This window comes from Vespa velutina, chromosome 2 (assembly GCF_912470025.1).
Source record: "Vespa velutina chromosome 2, iVesVel2.1, whole genome shotgun sequence".
NCBI classification, from domain to species: domain Eukaryota; kingdom Metazoa; phylum Arthropoda; class Insecta; order Hymenoptera; family Vespidae; genus Vespa; species Vespa velutina.
In genome coordinates this window covers 9,691,701-9,712,693 of record NC_062189.1, presented here as the reverse complement: position 1 = coordinate 9,712,693, position 20,993 = coordinate 9,691,701, and the positions used below count along the sequence as shown (strand labels likewise).

The window sequence follows — 20,993 nt, the reverse complement described above, 5'->3', positions numbered from 1 at the left end:
CACTCAAGGAAAAAAGCACGTTCGTCAATAGGAAGTAAATCATGCTACACTACAGTGCCAGACCACATGCTATTTTGGCGACTCGCTAAAAAATTGCAGAGATAGGCTAGGAAATTCTGTCACATCCACCATATTCTCAGGTTTCATTTGTTTCTCTCTCCCTGTAAAATTTGTTGTAGAGAAAAAAATTCAAAAACGAAGCAGATATCAGTTAAGCACTGCTTAAATTTTATGCCTCCAAAGATGATTCTATTGAAATGGAGCCAATCCATAAATTACCATCAAGCTGAAAAGAGGTGATTAGTAATGATAGAAATTATATTGTTCAGTAAATATTAATAAATATATTGAGAATATATTATTTTCCTTTAATTCAAAAACGGACAAAACTTTTTGGTAGACCTAATATTTTATATTAAGTATCAGTATGCTTTCGATGATAAGCCATTATTGATATTATGTTTTGTTGTTATCATTGTCACTTTCTGATGAGCTATACTTTTTATGTTTCTTTCTCTTTTTATTTTTCGATTTCTTTTTCCTTTTTTTATGTTTATGTCGTTTTTCTTTTTTTTCTTTCTCATCTTCTTCTTCTGTAGATGAACTATTAGATTCTGTATCACTGGATTTAGACTTCTCTTTTTTTTTGGAACTTTTCTTATTTTTTTTCTCCTTGTGTCTCTTTTTAGCTTCTTTCAATTTCTTCTTTAATTCTTTTTCACGTAATTCTGTTAACGGAGTCACATAGTTTTCATCACTATTGGAACTGGTACTACTTACATCTAATACAATCTCTTTGTTCGGATCAACTTTAATGAAATTGCGACATTGATAAGTGAGGTGCCCTGCATAACCACATTTTTTGCAAGCAGGCCGTGTATGATCTTTGTTTTGAGGTACCAATCTTGAAAGAAATTCTGGATCCATAAAATTGAAGGTAACTGTAAAAGAAATTGAAATTGTGAAAAACAAACAGAATAGAACAAAACAGTTAGAACATAATATATTTTAATTAATTACTAAAATATATATTTTCACATATTCAATTTATATATTACAAAAACTGTTACTGCAACACGTATAAAAGAACTCCAAAAATTAGGTTATCAATGTAATAATGTTATCAATGTAACAATGTTAGCAATCATGAAAGTATATTCTTGAAAGTAATAAATATTTATTAAGAAGTTAAACAAGTTTTTATTTGCTAATTAACTTCCGTTTACCCTTTTGTTTTTATATTATGTAAAAATATAATTCATTTCAAGTAAATAATTACGCGGCAATTCGTATAAAATAGTATTTTTTCATATTACTGCAGTGCCATCTGTTGTAATATCAGCAATTTAGAATTTATTTCTTCGTTCTGTTTTATCTAATACAGATTTTTATTTTATCATTTATAAAAAGAAAATAAAGGTGAACTACACGAGGTAAAAACAAGTGTCTTTTATTACAACATTATAAAATCTACGTTTACACAAATTACAGTAAAATATATTCATAAAACGAGATGCTGCATTCTAAGAGGTATGACGTTTTCCATTACATCAGCCTGTTTACGAAAAATACATTAATGCAAAAAATATAGTCAAGTACAAAATAAATACATTTATAATCCGATAAAGAGATTTTACTGTCGGTGTCACATAGATTTTTAAGATCTAACTTTCACCAAAAAAATACTATCTATTTCTATGAGTTTCGTGACGTTTTTACATTTGCATCTAGGCTACTATTGGAGTATCTTTTACTTTGATCTTTATTATAAGATCAAACCGACGATTGAATAATATCAATGGCCCTCTTGGTAATATTATCATAGACATTTATTTTAAAACATGACATTGATATATTCTATTTTTCTTTATTTAGTTTTTTTATTTTTTTTTTTTATTTTAATTCTTTCACTTTCTTACATAGTAAAAGGAGCCGTATAATGACTTATAAACTTGAATCCAGATTATACATGTTTAACAAGCACGTGTCGAAGTCCTTTTAATTCTGATAATTTTCATAAAAAGTTCATTTTATTCGATTGAAAACAAATCCGATATTTTAAGTAAAGAAATATTATATTATTTCAATGACAATGTTAATTACGTATAATCTAAACCGAATTTACTTCGTAAGGGAAGTAACGCATATACAAGATACTAAACACAATTTTTTTTTTCCTTTTTTTTTAATTTACTTGATATAATGATCATTTCGATCACTTTGTATGTATACAGATAAAATAAATAATGCATTATTGTGTATTTCTGGTCCTCAAAGTTTAGAATATAACAGTTTTATGCATATGACAAGTTTCATGATAGGAATTACATAGTAGCAAGTTTCAATAGAACAAGTTGCCACTATAGTCTTTTCCTTTTTCTATTCTACGCTATAATTTTCATATTCGAAAAACAGATTTAATTTAGATTATAGATTTAAAGTTTTGATCATTTTTCTTGCTACATACAATATGTATGTATAAATATACATTCTTAATATATAAATATGAGTAATTCCTTGTGATTACCTACGTTTTTATACAACAAAATTTATTAAATTTATCAACCGATCGTCATTCCAAAAATCTTGTATTTTTTCGTTTGTTTGTCATTTTTATAAATTTTGTATAATGACGGCGCAATGTCAGTCTTTTGAGCAGAATTAATTAATTGATTAATTCTACAATTGTAGAGGGATTTCATACATTATTCTAAAGTAAGCTATGATTCTTCTTTTTTATTAATTTCTAGATGGATAATAAAGAATAGCGAAGTATACGTGAATGTATTCCATTTTCCTCTTATTTTCAGTTTGAGATTACGAACATTTATGTATACATACGTACATTTATATATATTTACATATGTATACACATAGGGTATCTCATTTTAAACGACATGATCAAATATCATATCTCCAATCCTATTGTTTTTATAAATAATTAATTTTTAATAAAAGTTGCTAATTATTGAGGTGGAAATGTAATATGTATTACAACTATTTCATAGAGGGTGCTGTTATCAATGTGCAGAAGGCATAACAATTTTTTTATGTGGAAATCGATATTTTAAGCTGAACAAAATTTGTAGAGAATATCAATATTTCATCAAGTTATGGCGCCTTGAAGTTTAACGAACTGTATAATTGCTTTAATGTCCTTTATGACTGCTGAAGAGCATTGCGTTTCAAATGATAACAACTTTAAAAATGTATGAAAAAAATGCATACAAATAGAAAACAAAATTGATCAATGAATTCATTGCTTATCAGATGTTTACAGGTAAATTGATCAGTTTGTTAAACTTCTAAAATAAATTGATTGAATATCGATGAAAAAATACTGCAGATGGTCGGTAGATTAGTACTATATTCTCTACAATTTTTGTCAGGCTTAATATATCGATTTTCATGTAAAAAAATTGTTATGACTTCCGTATCTTGACAACAGCCTGTTTTATGAAATAGCTGCAATACATATTACATTTCCACATTAAAACTTAACAACTTCTATTTGAAACATTTGTTTATAAAAATAATAGGATAGGAGATATTTAGCCATATCGTTTAAAATGAGAGATCCTGTATATATCACATATACTTGTCGTTTAAGTTTATTATTTTAAGTATATGTAGGACCTCCAATCATTGCTTACAGATTTTTTAATTTGGAATACATTTATCGCGACCATAATTTTATTACAGATATACTAATGCAATATATAAATATATTTAGACAGTTCACAATTAATTACCGATTTTTACTTGCACGAGAATAGACAGATCGCAATACGAGATTAATGAATCTCCGGTGACGGACGAAGCTCATAATTTCTTATAAGATCAATAATGAGTATCGTATGTAATTAGTTCTTTGATTCTATACAGTTTTCATTCATGGTTTATATTATTGTTGTCTTATTTACACGAGCACGCGCATACACGCACACTTTAGGCTTTTTCGTAAATTATCCCTCTCATACCGTACAAAAATATTCGTAATTGTAATTTTATACAAAAAAGATTTATATTTTATATAAATATAAATTGTATTTTACGAAATATAATTGTTTTTTTCTTTTTTATAGTGAGGGGGATTATAGATCTAAAATTAATACAAATAGATTGTAGATATTTTTTATAAATTTTGAATTTTTCCTTGGACGGATACTGTGTCGGTATTGAAGAAACGATCGAATTGATTTAATTTAGCCGACAACATGTATGAAACAATTTTGAAGAAATGAACATTGAATATCTCTTTGATATGGCCGAATATTTGGAGTATCGATTTTTGAATACGTGAAGTACCTCACGTGTGTGTATGCGTGGGCATATACACTCTTGTATATAACTTATTTATACTTATTACATGTACATTTATATCGTTACAGTCAAATACATAGTATGAACTGACAAAGATTTTTTTTACTAATTATAAGTTTCTGTGTAAGGACCTAATTTAATAACATCATTTTCATATATCTTTATTTCTTTTCATTTTTGAAGTGTGTAATATCTTTCTCCAGGCTACATATGAAAATTCTGTCCTTTGATGCGTCACATACTTGTAAGATGGATACGTATTTAGCGTAGCTAGAGGTTGATGATGAAGTATAAGAAAAATAAGTCACAGAATTTAATTTATAACCCATGGTTATAAATTAACAGGTAAATGAAATACAGATAAATAAATATGATTCAAGCTCGAAGGGAGATATTACTCACTATAGAGAAAAACTAGATTCGAATTTATAGATTACGAATATCGTGCGTAATGTCGGTAAATTGTATAACGTGATCAATTTTTTTATCTACATGTTTTTTAAACTTGAATTTTACAAATTGCTTAGAAAAAATAAACTTGTGAATGCTATTATCAATGTTATATAGAATCATATATAAATTTGTACGAGTTAAAGAAAGATTTCCAAGTCCATTGGAAACGAAGAAAATTTTCAAGCAATCAATCTTTAATTGGTCACGTTTTATTCATTATATTTCATCCTGTATATATTTACATGCAGGATAAGTGTAGTAAAGAAGTAAATGGTAAGAAGTAGTAGCACGACAAACTTGTTTTTGATCCTGGTCCCGTTTCTCGAGTCGTACGATCCGTCGATCGCGTTTTAGCGATTTAATCGTGTCGAATTCGAAAGCTGTTACTTGGACTTACATACATACGTACATCGACCATAATATGATTCGATCATATTTAACAATGTGATCACAGATTGACAGAAGGCTTGTAAAATACAATATTTAGAGATATACAGTCATGAGAAATATATAAGTATATACATATATTATATACATAAGTATATATATACGTCATTATCATAATTTATCAATGTTTACTAGACGAACTATATACTTATAATATATATACGTATATAAGATATATCATGAGAAACATATCGTTTTGTTTGTTGAGTTTGAAACACTTATTACATTTATTTAAATTACTAAATATAAAAGAGAGAGAGAGAGAGAGAAAGAGAGAGAGAGAGTGAGAGAGAAAGAGAGAGAGAGAGAGAGAGAGAGAGAGAGAGAGAGTGTGTTATATTTAAAGATTTAATAAAATACGACATATTTCTCCTGATTTGATCATTTCGTAATTTGTTTTATCGTAGCTGCCTCACACTGTATAATTGGATTAAAAAATAAATTCAGTTCTTTATTTCATATGTCCAAAGAGAGATTGATTTGATTATGTTGCTTTCTTTTCCTTTAAAAAATTTCGTCGTAAAATATACTTGATCACAATATGCAGATAAGAAGTATTTATTTTCAGACATGACAGAGCTAATATTTTCTCGTGCTATAAAGTTATCGTGCTCGGGAGTAACCGAAACTAGAGTTCTAATAGCACAAAGATAAAATCACTTATCGATCTCATCATTTTTCTTTGGATTTAAAAATTATGCGAATGCAAATAATAATATCGAATTATTTGCACACTGTATGTAAGTGCATATGTATATATATGCAAAAAACTTTTGACACAAAAATATCGTGTGTTGTAAATGTGTGCATATATAATGTAATAAAAAATGTCATAAACGATAATTTCTTTAATGATTAAATACGATTATATGTTTTGCGCGAATTTAATCACAGAATAGAGCAAGATTTATTTACGATTTGGAATAGAAATGTATAACGTCCATGAAAACATTCTTTCACGTATAGAATGATACATATAGATACGTTTTCAAAAGATGTTATCTTGTTCGGAGTTCAATTTTTTCGCTATTGTTAGTATTAGATTGGCCAATAAGTAATATTGTAATTTTCAACATTTTCTACGAATAAACAATACTATATTCAATATTTTTGGTCGTAAATGTTGACATTATTTATTGTTCAACTTAATATATTGTTTAATTTTTTAAGAAATGTTTCGTGAATTTAAGTACCATTTGATAAACGGAGAGAGAATACATACTATCTTCCCGAAAGTCTATTCCAATCTCTAATATCATTATTGAGATTAATATAATAATTCATTAAATACACGGATATGAAATTTTCACAAGAGAATTGTACAAAACTTTTTATACCTTTTTTTTAGATATAAGCTAAAAAAATATATGTGGTATATAGAATATATACTAATTTCAGCGATATTATAATAGCAAGATTTCAAGAAATTCAATTAGCCTTAAAATGACGTAGAAAAATTACACGTTAAGAAATAAAAGTCTCGTAAGTTTAATCTCGTAATTAAAAATTAAAAATCTATTTAAAATTTATCTATCTAAATAAGAATTAATTTTGCGAGATCATGGTTTTGTAATGATTTTCAATGATCTATAAAGTGGAAAATTACCAGATGAAATGGAAAATATTTGAAATACTTTTCTATACGTAAATACGTGCTCATAAAAGAATAAAAAATGATAATAACATGAATTTTATTCAAATCGATTGAATCGTTAGATATTCAAAGTATCACTATATTCTTGGTTCGATATAGATCGATTAATTTGTCATTTCGCGTCGAGGAAACGAACCAATTTGATAGATATCTACTGGTAATATTTCAGAGCGAATCAAAAATTTATAAACGTATTTTATAGAAAGTGCAGTCGAGTGTATAAAATAAAGTAAATTTCAAGAAAAGCGTAATTAATTGATATGCGTTTCTATTGCATAAAAGAGTAATACTAAATTAGATATAGATAGACCGTTGAAAATCATAATTTTGTAAGTCATCAAGGAACAGCTAATATAATTAATTAATATGAGTGGCGATTAATCCACATCGAACGCTAGCAAGAAAGTACAGCCCCTTTAAAGCTTACGAATGCCCTTTACGAATGCTTTCCTCTTTTCCCTTCACTACCTCGACAGGTAGCGCCACCACAATTTCAGACATAACGATTGATCGATGACACTATTTCATTCTCGAAACTTGAAGATCCGTGTTGCTTTAATATATATTGTCCTAAATTATTTTCGTTCATCTTGATAGTATTAGATAATCGTTTTCCACTCTAACATAAATCAAATCTATTTTCCGTCAACTTCTGACTTCCTCTTAAAACGCCATCTAAGCACAGCAGATTTCATCCAAAGAGAAACATAAAAGACGACAGAAAGGGAGAAAGAGAAAGAGAACAAAAAAACAATCTTCTTCTCATTATAATGAAATCTAAAATCTTCTAATCGAAAATTCAATGTTGTCCTAAAATATAAAAATCTTTATATTAAATGACGAGGAAAAGAACGTTTTAAATTAATATTGTGCTTAGGAAATTCTACATCCCTAAAACAATCTTATTACGAAATTTTCAAATTTTTCTGCGTCACGATGCGTAACTAAGAGACAGCTTTGTTATAAAAAAAACTTATAACTTTGAATCCTTTTAATCGAACAAGGACGGATAACGAAATCGGACGGAGTCACGAGGGTTCAGACAGCTCTCAATGAGATAACTCTATATCTATTTTTGAATATAGAGTTTTCTTTTCTTCTATTATAGACTCTTTCGAATGCGACTCTTTTCTTTACTGATTTGTTTAAACGGAAAACAGGTTTATAATATGGTTAGAAAAACTGTATAAACATTCATCGATACGTATTTCATTTTTTTATGAGATTAGTCTCGATGATATATTCATCAATATAACTGTGTCTATGTCAGCAATACAATTTGAAAAGATATGTATTTCTTTGTTAACGGAAACGAAGACGGAAATAGACAAGGCATGTGTGAGTTTCTCGAAACATCTGTTTCCTTAGAAATTCATCGTAAATTCGTGTGTCTCTCTTTCTCTCTTTCGTTTTAAAACAAGACAAAATTCTTTATACAAATTCGTATCGGTGACGATGGTCCGTTCGAAATATAGATTTGATATAGACCCATCAATGTCATAATTTTCTCATTTTGTGCGTACTACACCTCGTGTCAAGAATAACAGAAGAAAGACAAAAGGACGATAAACTTTAAGTGGATAGAAATCGGAGAATCGCGTTAGCATTTCCAAATTGGAAGCCAGTCACGTGTATCGTGTGCGCGCAAGAGCGCTCAAGTGCAATAAACCTTCGTATATACTTGGCTGAAAATAGAGAGTGTTTGAAAGTTTATTCCGTAACTACTCTTATGGACGAATTCATTTTCTCCACAATTGATTTCAGGAGACAGAAAAAGAAAAATGAATACTCGAGTTAGATGTTCTCATAGCATAAGTAGCGTGTGTGGGGAGTGAGAGGTAGGGCACACAAAAGAAAGGAAATAGCAAACATTAATAGAAAGCCGTTTTAGAGCTCGTAGACTTCACGTCCGTTCGGTCTGGTCACAGTAGGTCTACAGGAACCCGGACTCGCGTAAGAATGGATGATATGAACCCTTAAACGCACGTCACTAGAATTCCTGCCAGCATCGGCGCGCGTTCTTCTAGAGAAGTTCACGGTCGTTTTGCAGCAGCAGTAATGAAAGAGCTTTACGTAGGCGCTGCGGAAGTGTCGATCGGCCACACAGTAGAGAAGATTATTGAAGCAAGACTTGGAAAAGGCGAACCAGGCTAGGCCATAGAGAACATGAGCACTCATCGGTCGAAACGAATTCACGCATACGGCAGCGCCGAAGGGCAACCAAAATATCATAAACATCAAGCAGCTGTATATGTTCGCTTTAGTTAATTCGTAGTCCCAAGAAAAGGCGATCGGTGGTTTGTAGGATCCCCTCGTTGCTCGGCGTACGCACAAGACGAGCATCGCATAAAGCAAGGTAATTGTTACAGCAGGTAAACCGACCAATATCGTTACACCCACTATTTGCTCCATCGTTATACCGCCAAATTTTCGTAGGCAAAAGTCTGGTCCGACGTTGATAGATGATTGAAGAATCACAGCGATCACCGCAATGAGCCAAATGACGATTATAGTGGCTGTCACTCGGCTCGCTGTTAGAAAGCTGTATCTGCAAAGCCATTTTCAATGGTTAACTTTGAGAGTTTAGTTTTCTATTTCATGTCATATTGATAGATATATGTAGGCAATATTTAGGTTAGGAGTATAAGGATATGTGATACTTGATGTAAAATTTTGTAAATCAGCAATAAATTTTGAAATTATAATAAATAAAATTGATTGTGTATTTTGCATACAGCATATGATACGCACGGTAAACAATGATGGAGTAATTTTCAAGACTTATCATCGATGTTAGTAGTCTTTCCGATAACGAGCAGAAAGTATGAGACTTAATATTATGAACTCCCACGTTGACTCTTACTCTACTACAGTTGACGCATACAATGGAATGGATTCGTTTTTCTATAGTTATATGTTGATTTTATGTATCTATGGCAACGAGATCCTTTTTGTTTTTGAATGTAGTATATTAATGATAAAAATGGACATTTAATGCTTCCATGTTTGATTATTAATTCTACTTTTGTACAAGTAGTTTATAAAATGTAAATTAAATAAATGAAAGCGTTAATTTATATACATATATCATTTTTATCGCTTATCAACGATTTATAATATTATTTATTTCAAGGGAAAAAAAGTGGTTTTTTAAAGATTACTAAATGAATGTTCAGGATTAATCGAGAAACAAAAAATATGTAGCGATTTTGGAAAAAGAAGTTGAATATGTGTGTGTATGTGCGCATGTTTGTGTATGTACACACATATATATGTAGTGATATCGATTGAGCCGATAAACTTGGTTGTGTTTGGTGATTTTCATTAGTGCTTACCTTTCAGGGGGTAAACAAAGGCGAGCGTAATTCTCGGCTGCTATCGTGGTCAAAGTTAGCACGGTGACCAGAAAGCAAAGCGCTTCGAGAGTCCATTCAAAGCGGCAGGTGCTTAAAGATTCTTCGTGTCCTGCCAGGATCACGATAACGGACACCGGTATTACAAGGCCGGTCACCAATAGGTCCGCCAAAGCAACGTTTACTAGAAACGCATTTCCTGAAATATGCGATTCAAATTGGCTTTTTTTCCTGATTTTGTCACTAATTAAAATTCTAAGATCTACTTGTAATAAATAAAGTAATTTTTGTAAGAAAGAATTTTTAGAAATTATTATTCTTATTCCTGGAGGAGCTTGGATGCGAATAAAATTCATTTTCTTAATGTTTAGGGAACTTTCAGAATAACAAATATTTTAATAAAGACAAATCCTTCCTGCAATTAATTTACTACTATTATACTCGTTAAAAGCGGTGATGGTAACAAATGTTTCAAAAATCAGCAAGAAGTCTTTTGACGTGTTTTTTCTCTTCTATTCCTCTCTGTTGAAATAACGCAGATGCGAGGAAAATTCCGATAACATAAGTCGACGGATCCGACTTTGAAGTAGAAACGAATTTTGCTCCTTAACGAAGTTATTTATATATGTAGAAAATATAGCGAAATATAAAGCGATTACGTTTCCTTTTCGCAATATAGATAATCAGCGATAGTAGCAGCGAGTATGCAATTGCCTAGACTTTGCATGCTTAATAAGTTTGATAATGAATTGAACCGTTTGGTAGAGAACGTGATTAGCGGAGGTAGACAAGAGAGACAAAAAATGAAGGACAAAGGAATATATAATGAACGTCCTATTCGAAAGTGTAAATTGAACGTTAGCTCTCTTTACAAATTTGCCATTTCGTTCAGAATTGGTTTCCACTGACAATAAATTCTCTTTGAATGTCGTTAAAGAAAACAGAAATAGTTTAACTTTTGTTTTACTCGTGGCCTCGTCTTCTCATTAAGAACGAGAAAGAGAGTATATATATATTGGAATATTTATATGTTAATATATTCAAATAATATATATATATATATATATATATACGTATGTATATGTATATATATATATACATATATATATATATATATATATATATATATATACATACATACATACATACATACATACATACATAGAAAAATTGTTCTCAAAATGATCCTATCGTGATATCCTAGACTGTTATATATGACTTTTTATGAACTGTCGTCTGCATTTTGATAATGGAGCCAATTTATGTTTAACCGTTAATTTAATATTTTGGAATGAACGTTCCAAATCATATATGTAATCTTTATGATTTTCGTTATAAAAAGCAAGGATTATAATCAATCAATTCTCATTTTGATTAAATGAGATAAATTAAATAAATCTTTATAATTAATAGCATTATATTAAACATTAAACGGCTAATAAACTTGAAGGTTTACTTGTGTTCTATCAAATGCATTCGAAGAAAAAATATTACAATCGCACATTCCTTAATTAAATTGACAGATCCAAGGTTTATATCTTGGTTAATTTATATTAGCCCGGTCTCAAGAAAAAAAAAGTCTTAAAGCTATATATGAGTTTCCATTGAAATTGATTCCTTCTGAAACCTCTTCAATTACGAGCTTTTTTTGTTGGCTATCGATTTTCTTCGAGGATCATTGCAAGGATCGAGCTACGTTCAATGCGAGTCTGTGGCTTCCTATTGGCTGTTATTTGTTAAATTGACGAATTCAAATCTTTAGGAAATAAATAAAATTTTTAAAAGAGGTTATTTCATATTGGCGAAAGAGAAATATTGATAGTTTTAGAAGAAACATCTAGTTTTATATTTTTTTGTAAACATCGTTCATGTAATTTACAGTCCTCTCGATTAGCTATTCTTTTCAATAAAAAAAAAAATGAATAAATACATTACAATAATATTAATGTAAATATATAATAATATAATGCAATAAGAATGATTAAGTTTGTCGGGAGAACTCAAATAAAAATCTGAGAAGGTAGTAGTGAAAGTGGAGGCATCTTATTTGCATGTTTATTGCCAGCAAAATAATGATACTCAAAATATAATTTTCTTGTGGAATCAGCTACGTTGAGAGTATATATGCCTCTAACGTGATCCACGAAAATATTAAAAGGGGCTCTTGTGAGTTTTTTCCAAAGAATATGTTGATAAATCTTTTCAGCTGATCAAAAGGAGAAAAACAGAAGCAAGCGACACAAATGCATCTTGTAGTTCCTTTCTGATCTCTTTAAAGGAAGAAAAATGGAACATTTGGCAATGTTATGATTAGAAGGAAGATGGATTTACCTCGTTTTTTCAATTGATCTTCGACAACTATTGCGGATATCATGAAGACATTGCCGACACTTCCACCAACCGCAAGAGAAGCCAGTAAAAGAAGCCGGGCGACTCTGGACCAAGCTGGTGATAGGGTGACTGGTGAGACGCCAAGGTCTCCGTCCATAATACCGCCACTTTTATCCATTCTTACGTTTTCCTCGAGGCCTACAAACTCGGCAAGGGTACTCGCAGCACCGTGGGCTGCTGTTGTTACGTTCATTCTGGAACTAATAAAATTAAATAACATTATCCAGACCGTTTTTAACGTTTAGTTCGGTCAGGGCACTACATCATTTTAAAAAATTTTGTCTTTTTGCATTCCTGTCTGTTTTTATTTCCTAAATTCTTTTGAAAAGAATATCATTGTGATGATTTTACGCATTATCATTATGTGTTTATGTTATTAACTGAATAATAATTACACTCATTTTCTTTGTTTCACTTTTATGCATTAGATAAATTATATTATATTTTAATATTAAAATGTTTGTGTAACACTAAAATGGACGTCATGATAAAGCAAATCGGGCAATTTGTTTTTTATTTGAAATTACAAACATCTTAACGTTTTACAAATATTTTGTAAAATTCCGATGCAATGTGTATTATGTTTAAGATTTTGTTATATTTCGTTCAGTCAATTTCTTGCTTTATTTAAAACAAATTTATACACCAAAATTTAGAAAAAGTCATGATTTACGCAGAACTTCAAACTGAATTGAAAATTTTCATTTCTATTTGAAATTATAGTAAGTCAACGCTTTTCGTGATAATGATTGCAATAGACACTCCTTGTGGTTATATAAAAAAATTGATCGATTATAAGTTACAATAAAATCGTTACGTTATTCTTGGTATATTAATTTTGATTGAGCTAAGTATGAAATATGTCACGAAAGAAAACGAAGAGATTCACTATATCATGAAATTATTAAACGCTTGGACTATTAAACCTTTGAAGATTATGTGACAAGAACGCAGCTAATAAGTCTAAGTTATTGATTGAAACCACTTGTTCTTATTTTTGACTCCTAATTTATACGAAAGCGGAAGCTAAGCAAAATATGAAGAATGAAATAACTTGAAGGAAAGAAAAAATGTAAGAAAAAAGAAGACTTATATTATTGTGAAATTATATCATATAAAATTATTAAGAAACAATAGAATGAATTAGAATAATAAATAGATGTTTTTAAATATATATGAACGTATCTACTTATTTTTGGAAGAAAACGAGTGACAATCGTTCGTCACACGAGAAAGATTCTTTTTACTTTAAACAAAAATCTATTATATTAAGTTACATTCACGGTAAAGAATACAGTCGTCAGTGGTCTCGCTTTAGAATGCGTGAGAAAATACCGCAATATGTAGTTTAATTTTTGTATTGCTATGAAATTGTGTTTCGTGGGATCGATGTTGGACAACATAAGAGAGCAACTAGTGAGCCTTCTTTAACATCTTCACTCTTTCTTTCCTTTTTACACGAATATCTGGAAAAGCATCACGCGGTACTTTACAACGATAATAACATTGATCATCTCTTAACTTCGCTGTATTGTTTTTGGAACAGATAATCGTCTTGATTTTCTTAACACCTTGACAAAAAGAAAAAAGTTTCATTTTTAGATCTATACATTTACATATCTATTTATATACGTAGTGCTAATTTTAGATCGTTAAAATCGTCTCTTCCATAAGAATATTTTAGTGAAATTTTACCCGTCAGTCGTATCACAAAGTGCTACATTGTAAATCGAGAAGAAGAGAAACGATCGAATGTAGCCAGAAACATAATGGATAATAAAATAAAAAATTGATCGAAAAAAGTTGACAAATGGGTAGGGTGAGCAAAGTGAAAGGTAGACGGACACTCACGTATAATAAAATGTAGTAACAAATATTTCGCAGGTCATCACGTTACGCGATATCGTGAAACACCACGTGGAAGTTTTTGAGAGAGCAAGAGAGAAAAAGAAAGAGAGAGAAAGATAATGTCTCTAGAGCGTTAAGAGACCTTAAAGGCATAGAAGTGTAAGAAGTCATCCAAGCGAGATTTCATGAGAAAGACGATACCGTTTTCGTGGCTATAAGAACGAAAAAGTTCTTCAAAACTGACACAGAGATAATACTATACTGTTATTACGGTTCGTCACTTTTAAAGAAAGGCAATGTCTTGCATGATTGACAAAATATTCTAGAAAATTCTTTACTCTTTCTGTATTTTTTCGAAAATTTTTGAAATAAGCTTCTAGAATTTTAATATTTTGAAAAATAATAGAATTTAGACGAATTATATTCTTTGATCTATTAAAAGTAATGAAATATAATTTTAGGTAAAATCGAAAAAAAAAAATTTGCAACAAGGGCAATATTAATTTCAGGCAATTGACCTTTGCCTATCAAAGTCTCCATTCTGCATTGTTATGCGTGCGCTACATCAACACTTTGCACAATTTTAATGCCAATTTTCGATGTTAGTAATTCTGTTGACAAAGAATAATTATTTACTGGCCTTCATCTGCGAATGATATTATCGCAAATACTGAATGACAATAGTTTACAACGAAAGCAAACTTTTTTGTAAAAGATAAAGGCGATGTTATATTTACTTAAAGGAGCGATAGATTAAAAATAATTATTGTTATTTTTTATAAACAAATTAAAATTTTTAGAGTATTCTAGAGAGTTGTTTAATGCAATTTTAACTGTATCTTTTGTTTATAGCGGGCAATACTTTATTTAAAAAAAGAAAATAAGTGAATAATGAAAAATAGAAGTGGTGTATATAAACTAAAAATCGCTATCATACTGTACCGATAATTTATTGTTGTTTGCTCACCTATTAACAGCTTATTTGACTGTTCGACGAATGGGTACTTTCGTTAATTGCTAACTATCCGATAACGATAATTTACCGATGCTTCGTTTAATCTACTAGTTAGTTCGAAGAATATATTGAGAGTTATTAGCAATAATAATAAAATAGACTAATATTCTTATTTCTCGAAAGTGGACATTAATAAAGTACATCAACAATCGGCGCCATCTTTACCAACTCTTGATTGTTGAGGATGAAAAATTTTGTTGATGTCTTGCTTGAAAAATATCATTTTACTGAATGATGCGTTATTTGTCGCAACGGTTAGTAAAGGAATATCTTCAGAAAGCGCCAAAGTAGATTTTTCGTTTAAAAGAAACAACGTTTTTGAAAAGTGTGAAACTTGAAACCCACGGTAAGAAATGAAAAAAGAGAGGATTAACATTTTCTCGAAGACAATTTCGCGAAGACATATAGTCGGCTTTAGAACGAGCAATTTGAAAGGTTAGAAAGGACTAACATTCGTTGGAGATAAAAGAAAAGGCACATATTTGATTTTCATAAGGAATAACAAAGTTGACCGGTCTTATTATGTGTATAATAAAGGATACATTTTCATAACGCGATGGAAAGAACACGAAAAGACGTTTTGAAAATAAAGAATTCAGATAAATACCAATTAATATTTTCTATTTGCTTTTCAATAATAGTATACTTTAATATATATTAGGGGGGCCGGAAAGTAATGTCGCTTTCTTAAATTAAATTCAAACGAATAAATTATTAACAAGTTTTTATTTTTAATCACAATCAAATATCGACATGCGCAGAAACGATATTACTTTCCGGTCCACCTAATATAATAATAATACATATTTAATAATTATATATAATATATATATATATATTTTAATTAAATATATATTATATAATAATATTTTCTACTCTCTTCAAATACAAGATATTCTTCTTAACAGCCTCGAAAATATAAACGATTTTTTGAATTCTTTCTTTTTACTTTTGAAAATAGTTTTTAAGTGTATTTAACAATTTTCAACTTTTTGTCGTCGTATTTAAAAAAAAGAAAGAATATATCTACTGAGAATAAGAGAGAAGAGGAAACGAAAAAGTGATTAATATATTTATCGAAAGACATCCGACTGGCAGCGGTCGAAAGTAAGTTGCCATTGTTTTACGCAAAATAGAGAGCGTAGAAGGATGAATAGACTATTGTTACTCTTGTTTTTGATATTATGTACATACTTACTTATAAATCTAAATTTTTATTGCTTTAATGAACCACGTCATAGCACAAGCACATTAATAATAAGATCGATAATAATAATTTTAATTTAAGATCGATAAGTTTGTTGTCTTTATGTTTATAATCTTAATATATTTATTATGTTATCTAAATTATTTTTTATTTTTAAAAATATTTTTCCTCGGTCCTCTCAATCTTTCTAATCTGTCTTTCTAATCTCCTCCTGTCGTTTAAATGATAATATATAATATACAAGCTCGGTGGAAATAAAAACTATCATATGAGAAGAAATCCATATTTATCGTATCATAAAATTGTGTGTACACTGTTGACCAGTCACAGTCACCAGATTGAGAAAAAAACCAAAAAACTAGGCGACAAAACTTAACCTAAAACACTCAAGACTAAATTCGGTGACTTGAATTTATCAGTATCCTAATGTCTAGTTTTAGTGGTGAATTAGTCACAGACGATCGTCTCGGAACCTTTAAAGATTATATTCGCCAATGTTTGATTTCTAAGAAAATTACTTATAGTGTGAATATCTGCAATGTATTTCATTGGTCATAGTGACCAGTGAGTTGCCCGTGTGTTTGGTCACCAAGTGCATGCACGCTCATATATTCCATGACAGAACGCACGCAGGTTAATTTCTGGATTTTTATCGTAAATTATTAAATCAATACTTTTAATTATCAATATATGTTCTTATGTAGAAAACAACTTCGATATATAATAAATTTATGCAAACAAAATAAACGAGATGAAGAATGAACGTCACGATAACAAAAATGTTAATCGATTTTTACGCTAATCTAGCTGTATTATATCATCTTTTGATCTTGAATGAAACATGAATGTTAACGTTCTGGTAGCTTGTTTATGTATTAGAAATTTGTTATAATAATATCTTTCGCAAATATTAATAAACCACAGCTCTATTACAAGATAAAATCCATGAATGATGGTAGATAAATACACTTACCCCATTTACGTATAAGTGGACAGATAATTCAATAAAGAAAATTCAACGAAGCAAATTCACCGAAATATTTGCTTTGTTCGTGTTTGTTCGAAACATCAAATGAATCATTGAGAGAATTATCTAATACCCAGAAAGAGGATTCATAACAAGAAATATAATTTCCTCGTTAGTTCTCTTGAGAAATAAGAAAAAGGTGAGACTATTAATATTGTTCATAATTTTGTTAAATCGAGGTAAAAAATAATTGCCATAATTAAACGTTCAATCTGCAACATTAGATTCGAATAAATTTAAAGTAGTTTGAAAAGATCTTTTGAATAATAGAAAGAGTATATATTCTTGTAAAATATCGTGATAATAAACAGGTAGTTACGACAACAAGGATGAGGATTTCATTCGAATTAAAGTCTGATCAATTTAATCCATTTGATTGGCATATCGTTTGTGCATATTATCCTCGTTAGGATAAACTATCGTAAACGAGATATTGAACTCGCAACATGTCTCTCTTGCATTCTCACTGGTTGACTATTAGTAGCAATTAATCCGATTTTCAAGTAACTAAATTTCAGGTTCATAATGAGTTTATTGAATAATCACCCGACATAATTCTTCGATACATGATAATGAGAACAATATAAGTAGCGTAACTCTATGTCTTAAATGAATGTCGTACGACAATGAAATAGTTGTTGTTCAAGCAACCGACCAATACGACAATAAACAAACAAGGCACATTTTATTGCGTCCAAATTGACAATGCGTGTGATGCGACAAATGTAAATATTTGTCGGTTGCAATGTTCGAAATTCCAACTAGTTTGTTTTTTGTTGCATCACATGGACAACTTTGTCGATGCGACAAAAAAAATATCACTGCTCTTTTTAATGGTTCATGATACTTTTATTCGATATATTTATCATTATTATTATCCGTAGTGAAACATGTTCCAAATAAAAGTTGAATGACTTTGAGGGATATTCTGACATTATTTAGTTTTGTGTCTGTGAACGCGTAAAAATCAGATGAAGGTCAAGTTTGTTTTTCTTAAATGGAATCATATATTATTTGATACATTAGTCGATGCAGCTCGATATTCTTTATAAGAAAGTCCAATATCCATGTATGTCGAAAAATTAATATTTTAGGAGATATTTTGATTTAAATTTTGCTAAGAAACTGTTACTTTCTTTTATTATTTGTATTTATTTATTATTATTCTTATTATACATTAGTAAATGCGTACATAGTTATTTAGCAATATTTAAATTAAAATATCTTCTAAATAATTTTTCGATATAAATGAGTTAATATTTCTTTATAAAGAATATCAATCGATTGTAAATAATATCGATCGTATATAGATACGCTCTTCATTGTTGTATGACCGATATTGGTCGCTTGGATGAAAATGATTTTATTTCGTTACGACATCCAACGAGGATAAAGCTACTTCGCGTAATCTAATATCACGTTTACATTACGCACGACCGTCGAGCTTATAAATTTAAAACAATTTCATTTCATGAATTATTCGTTTGGACCCCTTTTAAACTCTTATCAATAAACTCTTATAACACTGAGGTCACAAAAACATTTTCATGTCTACCATTCACTGTAAAAAAGATTCAGAAAAACAAGTATTTCTTATTTCGAAATATGGAAATATGTGATATTACATTATTGTATTCATATTTAATACTCTATTCATATTTAATCAATCTAAAGGAGAGATATTAAAAGCAATCGTTTCTTCTTGGACAAACGAGGTAAAATTAACTAGAGGAGAGAGTTGAATGCAAATTACCATATTTCACGAGAATGTACCAAAAAATTCTTTTATAATTGCAACCTGATTGCTTTCCATAAAATAACCTTATCTAACGAAAAAGCCAGATACGTATGTTTCGTTAATTTACAGATTATTTTTTACACGGATTGAGTAAAAATAATTTCTATAAAAATTTGTTTATATATTTCTTCGAAGTTACAGATTAAAAGTTTCAGATTATATTCTTAAATCTTCGGAGATTTATTGAAAATTAGTAAAAGAAAGGATTCTTATAAAGAAACTAGAATGAAGGAGATCGTGGTTAAGTACTAAAAGGTTAGTATGCTCTTTGTTTCAAAGACAAATTTTTGTAATTAACGAAGAACAAGAAATATTTTCAAATGTTCGTAATTAAATTAGCTAAATGGTCGAAAAACGTGTTCCAATTAAAATCTGGATTAAAGTAGATGGCTCGTTATATACATTAGCGTTACGTCTTTTTTGGAGTAGCACGTAGCATCGCCTTTTGAAAATTACATTTTAGAATGCAATGCATTTTAATTTTAATTAATGTGATGAAAGAGAGTTACTAATCACAAAATATTAAAATGAAAAATGATTGTTTAAAAAAAGAAGTATTTTATTACGTATTATTATACTTTTGAGAAGAATCCTTAAATGAAAAATGAAAAAAATAATATTGATCTTTTATTAGTTGTATTTCAGCACGAAGGTAGTTTTTTCATATAAACTGATACAGACAAAAGAGAAAAAAGAAAGTAAGACTACGATTAAATATTAAATTTAATTAGAAAAGAACGTTTAAACGTTAAACCTCATTTCAAACCGAGCTCACATCACGAAGAAAGATATTTTTTGAATGGTATTACTATTTTAATACTGTATTATTGTTTCCGTATTTCCACCAACGGATCTCACACTGATTGTTTTGAATGTCGCAAATGGTAATAAATTTAAGAAGGTTTATTCCACTTTTCCATAAAATAAGGAATCATTATTTCGCTCAGAGAAAGAAGGAAAGAATATCGATGAGTCAAACCAATGAAAAAAAACTTACGTATATTTGAAACTGTTATATTAAAAAAAATTGTAAAATGCAGTTTCTGAACTTATTTTTCCGAATTGTTAGCGTGATTTTTCCAAATACTTCTACAGATGATAATAATTGGTTATCTGGGTTATATTCAATGTCAGCTAAAAGTTTAATTCTTTTTTATTTAAAAATTAGATTGTACATCGCATAAATTTGCATTGCTAACTCTGAAAAAAAATAAATCTAGTTTGAACAAGTGTAAAAATAGTTGAAGCCAATGTGCGTATGTAGATATATATGAGTACAACATTTGAATTTTCAGTTTGCTTTATGATACCTAATACGGTATATATCATGGTATTTTACGAGTATATCGTATTATTATGAAAATACTTTACTACAAGCTTAAAAGAAACTTGAATTTTAATTTGCGTTTAACGTTGCAAAATCAAGCGTTCAATAGAAGATAGAGGAGTATCTCCCATTTCCTCACAAACCTTGTCC

General features: G+C 29.5%; 1 protein-coding gene across 4 annotated transcripts in view; it reads right to left on the bottom strand.

Annotated features, from left to right (window-relative positions):
• Positions 1 to 1,425: 1,425 nt before the first annotated feature.
• The window catches only part of LOC124947130 (histamine H2 receptor-like), a 29,395-nt gene continuing 9,827 nt past the window's right edge, over positions 1,426 to 20,993 (bottom strand). For all 4 annotated transcript variants that reach the window (XM_047488854.1, XM_047488855.1, XM_047488853.1 and 1 more), the window contains 3 exons: positions 12,562 to 12,821; positions 10,213 to 10,429; positions 1,426 to 9,425 (listed from right to left, as the gene is read on the bottom strand). In XM_047488854.1, coding sequence (XP_047344810.1) covers positions 8,765 to 9,425; positions 10,213 to 10,429; positions 12,562 to 12,814 — 1,131 coding nt within the window. In that variant the 5' untranslated portion in view covers positions 12,815 to 12,821 and the 3' untranslated portion in view covers positions 1,426 to 8,764. The remainder of the gene's footprint in view (positions 9,426 to 10,212; positions 10,430 to 12,561; positions 12,822 to 20,993) is intronic.